The 5,509-nt window shown below is 42.6% G+C and overlaps 1 protein-coding gene across 10 annotated transcripts in view; it reads right to left on the reverse strand.

Annotated features, from left to right (window-relative positions):
- Positions 1-5,458, reverse strand: part of LOC131191688 (C-type lectin domain family 2 member D-like) — a 68,318-nt gene extending 62,860 nt beyond the window's left edge. For 2 of the 10 annotated variants that reach the window (XM_058170088.1, XM_058170085.1), the window contains exons 1-2: positions 5,372-5,448; positions 3,683-4,140 (exon numbers count right to left, since the gene is read on the reverse strand). Coding sequence is in view for 1 of the 10 variants with exons in the window: in XM_058170091.1 (XP_058026074.1) it covers positions 3,683-3,687 (5 nt within the window). In the remaining 9 variants the exon portion in view is untranslated. Of the gene's footprint in view, positions 1-3,682; positions 4,141-5,371 lie in introns of all 10 variants that reach the window. The other 8 variants (XM_058170087.1, XM_058170091.1, XM_058170089.1 and 5 more) reach the window with 8 other exon arrangements.
- Positions 5,459-5,509: the final 51 nt, after the last annotated feature.

Below are 5,509 nucleotides of genomic sequence, written 5' to 3' on the forward strand. Positions count from 1 at the left end.
CTAACTTTACCATTTTATCAGTAATTTCCTGGATAACCTTTCCACTGTCTATTTCGATGCAACAATTCGACAGATTGAACTTTCCACAAACCCCACCTTCCTTAGTCAGAGGATAGTCCAGAGCCAATCTGTTCCGCATAATATAAAGCCTGGATTTAACACTTTCTTTACTCCTAAAACTTGATGCTGTCAGAGGGGTAACAGGAAGAATCCTGGTCTCACTATTCCAAGCACACATGCTCCACATCAATTGGCTAGGAGTTGAGCATATGCAAATTTTCCACAAATCCAATACATTCCATCAGGGGCTAACCAGACAAGGGAGGTGTTATGTTGCTTGGCGATATATGAGCTGAGGATGGAGACATTAGAGAGGGCCATAGCCTCCTTTGTGGGCTGGTATCCCTTACCTGACCACCATTCGCCATTATTCCAGGTGGATAAACACCATAAAGATCCTACCTGGTGACAATCGGTAGTACGGTTTCGGGTGTAGCAGACGGATCCCACTAAGTTCGAGGTTAGGGCCCAATTACCATCTTTTCCGGAGGTGGCCGTTAGGTTACCTTGCTGTTCCATGTCTAACACTACAGAATAGTTCAATTCCTGTGCCTCCCAAGGCCATTTTTCTCCCATGATGGTTCCACCTCCCACTTGCATGGCTGTTGTTTACATGCCTTTACAAATATATATATGGTTTTCCTTTTAACAAAACTAGTAACACTTTTATTCCCAAATAGGTTCACTCTTCAATATGTTTCTCATAACATGTTTGTTCACGATTTGCAATCCCTCCTTTGTTATCTATTTATCATCTACCTGTTTCACCCTTTCTTTCACCATTTGTTTTCCTTCCTTATCAGTGAATACAGGTTTCACATCAAATTCCAAAGCAGGGATTCAGATCATCAATTCCCCCCTAATGATGCTGCTGTCTTTGCAGCTTCATCTACTAATCTATTACCCTTCTTATGTGCCTCAATGTGCATTATAACCAGCCATTCTGGGCCTTTACCGCCCCCCCCTTTTTTTCTTCTAAATAAAGTTATTATAAAATTCACTTGCTTTAGTTCTATCCAGATCCTCCAAAGGAGTGTAATATTCCATACGCATACTTTTAATCAGTATAAACATTACCCACTTCATTTGTTAACAACTTTCACTCTTATAATAAAGCAAACATTGCACCTATCTGTGCTGACCAATCAGATGGCAACCATTCTGCTTCCAGTACCTCAGTAGTGTCTCCATTCACCACTGCATGACCGATCAGCCTCTTCCCCTTTTCCACCTGGAAAGGCTCATCAATGAATACATTGATACCACCCATTATAGGACTATCTTCCAAATCCTCTTGGACTTCTGCTTGTAAATTGATTGGTTCCACACAATTTTGTTCCACATTATCCCATTCTTTTCTCTCCCCTGACAGGAATTCTGCTGGATTGCAATTTCTATCAGTCGAGAGAACTAAATCCTCTTGTGATAACAGGATAACCTCATATTTCAAAAGCTCAGCATTGGTAAGCCACCTTTGGGCTTTCTGCATTAAAATTGTCTGCACTTGATGTGGACTTTTTCACCACCAATGCCACCAAAGGTTGATTCTCTACTTTCCTCCACCAAAAAACGGTAGTAGCTACTGCTTGCATGCACAAGATCAACCTCTCACTACAGAATCCATCCATTTAGACAAAAACACTACAGGTTTCTTTTTCCCAGCTCATATCTGGGCCAACACCCTCTTCATAACACCCTCTTCCAGTGCTACAAACGAGTGAAAAGACTTCCTTCTTTAACACCTTTTCTTTCCAAACAACTTCCCATGACTCTTCTTTCAGCAATTCCTCATACAGGAAAGTAACCCCCTTTTTCCTTATTACTGTATTTACCTATCATCGATAAATACCCAACTTGAGGGGTGTTACATTTCTATCATAAGCCAGCTACACCATTGCCTCAAGCTTCAAGGAAATGCACAACTTGTTTTTACCAACAACAACACCAACACCAGCCAAGCCTCCTACAACTGACCCCATCCCATCATAACCCCTAGTGATCACAGAAAAGGAAGTGCAGGACCTATTTCACAGACAAAAGCCAGGAAAAGCTCCAGGTCCAGACAAGATAACTCCTTCTTGCTTAAAAGTCTTTGCTGACCAATTGGCCCCTATCTTCACCCCTATCTTCAATAAATCACTAGAGATGTGCTATGTTAGACCCCTTGCAATTTGTATACTGAGCAAATAGATCAACAGATGATGCTGTTAATATGGCTTTGCACTACTGAATCTCCAAGGATCTATGTAAGGGTCCTCTCTGTAGACTTTAGTTCAGCTTTCAATACCATCATTCCAGACACTCTTCTAAGCTAAACCAGCTATAAGTACCTGAACAGACTTGTAAGTGGATCACAAGCTTCCTAGCTAGCCAAACCAAACATCCATCCCTACCTTCTACTATTTTCTTTTTCCATCCACATAAACAAAATAATCTCTCCTTAAGGGAACATCCATTAAGGTAGGATCTAAGAGTTTTTTTTCTTTTTTTTTCTTTTTTGAGGAATAAGCCCAGTTGTCTTTTTCCTTCATACCTCTGGGTTAAGATCCTCAAAGTCCATCCCCTCCTCCGGGTAACACTAGGCTAAAATATCCAGACTATCGTAGAAATTTCCTCAACCCCACACAGACATACAAACATAAAAGAGGATGATAAAAAGAACACCCCCCCAAAATTAAAAGAAATCACTTACATGAGGTATTTTTGGGTCTCTGCTCTGAAATATATTTGTCCCAAACTTTAACATCAAGTCTCTGTTATCTAAAGTGATTTTAAACACCTCAAACATTTAAAAAATAAAATCAGAATCGCAATTCAGAGCAGGATTGAAAATATATCTGCTTAGCTGCCATATGCATGCAGCGTTGCAGGAACAAGCTACCCATTTGCCCTACCTCTCTCTCAGACAGGCTCGGCAAAGAAAAAATGTGTAAAAGAGAGAACAAACCGCACCCCCCCTTCTTACTTCTCTCTTCCAAGGCAAAAAAGAAGGGGGGTATACAGGGAGGGAGGATACTGCTCCTTTCGCCATTTTAACATCACAAATAACTATTTCTAACTCATGGACATTATAATCCAGATTGTCACAATCCCCTTTCAGTTTTTCTAGCTGCTCTAAGCATGCAGATTTGCCATTTAACATATCAATTCGTTCCCAATCGAGACCTCCACACACCCCTTTTTGGGAAACCCTAAACATCCAAACATCCAAAGATAAGTTTGCCTGTTTCCCCTGCTCGATTGTAGTTTTTGCCACAATCCCAGACCTCCCTGAGATCTGATCTTCCCTATCCTGACCATCAAGCGCAGTTTGACACCAGTCCCGAATTTTATCTTTTAGTTGGGGTTTTCCCCGCATCCTCCTCCACTCCTTTAACATCTATACCTGTAACACCATATACAGACATAGGAAGCTGAGGATGATATTAATCACAGTGTTGCAGTTCACAAGTACAACAATAATAGCAACAGCATTCAGTAACACAATCTGTAGAGTGCAAGGTTGCACAGCTGCTTTTGGATCTTCTGGAGTAAAAGAGTCTACCAATCAGGTCAGAAAAACAAAAATTGTTTCTCCTGCAAAGAGAAAAATCCCAAACAAAACTCATGCATATCAACATACCACATTTTTGAAAATGTTCATTCTCAATTGGTCTCCAGGAATCACTTGGCGCTTGTAGAGTTCTTTCACGGGGCAAGTTTCTCTTCCATCTGACAGAAATCTAAGGTGTTCAGGACTTGCTGCAGATAGTCACTCAAATACAATCCTTACATGAATACATAAAACAAGAAAGAAAACCTTACAATGAATTTCCACCCTTCTCCCATCTGGGGATTGAAAAAAGTCTTTTGATCCTTACATGTCCAATCATTACATGTCCATTTCTTCATTGGGAAGTTCTGCTCCACTTTGGTGTTCTGGTGACTTTCAGTGGAGGCTGATCCAAATCCAATTACTGGCTCAAATGGATGGAATGTCTCTTTTGGGGAAAGCATCTTGATCCATCTATTTGGCTTCCACAGGTTTGAGTCATCTGCAGGGCTAAAAGACATGAGAAGGGGTCCCCTCCTCCTCCCTTTCTGGGTGAGAAAAGGCATTGTTGGAGGATTAGGAGGGGTGGGATAGATAGCTTGCAGATAGAACTTGAAAAAAACAACACATCAGCATTAAACAGATAAGAAACCAGACGATTCCTGTTTTCTGGGTAAGACCCTCCCCAGCTGTTACATTTTCCTTTGTATTTGCAAACAGTTGGTAATCCTAACCTAGGAGCTTGCATGAGGGCCTCTTTGAGAACTGTTAAACTTTTCTCTTCCTGTTCCCTGCACAAGGGTTCCCTTTTTTTTCCACAACAATATACACAAGCATCAACATAAAACAACTATATATCATATAAGCATATATGTGAGCAAAAGTATGCAACAACTATAAAAAAAAGTATGCAACAATTTTGCCTTACACAATGTAAGCCGCCCTGACTGAGTCTTCGGAGAAGGGCGGGATATAAATGTAAATTAAAAAAAAATTGTTATAATGAAAGGAAACAATAGGACAGGAACGGTAGGCACTTTTGTGCTCTTATGCACACCCCTTATGGTCCTCTTAGGAATGGGGTGAGGTCAATAGTAGACAGTTTTTGGTTAAAGCTTTTGGGATTTTGAGAAGAGACCACAGAGTCAGGTAGTGTGTTCCAAGTGTTAATAACTGTTGCAGAAGTCACTTCTGCCAGGCCTACGAGAGGGGGCTTTGAAAATCCTGCCCTTTGGCCCCTCCCACCTTGGAAATACAAAACACCAAGTAAATTTAGGCAAAGCAAAAAGCATTTACAGCTTTGCTGGCTGAGGAATTCAGGGAGTTGAAGTCCTCCAGGCTTAAAAGTTGCCAATATCGGAGACTCCTGCGCTAAAGGACGGGCAGGCTTTTTGCATAAGCCTCAAAGGAGGCCAAAAAAGCCCCGAAGTACGATCCACGCAGCCCTAACAGGTTAGGCAACCTTAGCCTAAAAAAGGAAACGCGCCCCTCCTTTCCGACCAATTGTGCTGCGTGCCCCCCCCTTTTTTAATACTAGGTCTCCTGCAGCAGATCTTACACACTGATTAACGCGGCTGGCAGGAAAAAGAATTGCTTGGCGAGGGAGGGAGCTTTGGAAAACTTTTTCGCCTCGCCCTTGTTCCGACTTGCCTATAAAAGCGCGGCCGGAGCGGAGCTGCCACATTCCCGCGTCGAGGGCAGGGCTGGCTTCCCGAGGACCGCGAGGGGAGCTTTCCCACCCCCCACCCGGTCAGACCCAGAGTCGAGCCCCTTCCCCACCTGAGCGTGCGGCGTCCGAGGGCTTCTTTCCTCTCCCCGGGTTTTGCAGCTTTGGTCCTAAATCATACTCCCTTCCCCTTCTCCCTCCCCAATAACTCCTCCTCCAATCCCCGTCCCTTTTCCTTTTGCAACAGAAGC

The sequence above is a fragment of the Ahaetulla prasina genome, chromosome 2 (assembly GCF_028640845.1).
Source record: "Ahaetulla prasina isolate Xishuangbanna chromosome 2, ASM2864084v1, whole genome shotgun sequence".
Lineage (NCBI taxonomy): Eukaryota > Metazoa > Chordata > Lepidosauria > Squamata > Colubridae > Ahaetulla > Ahaetulla prasina.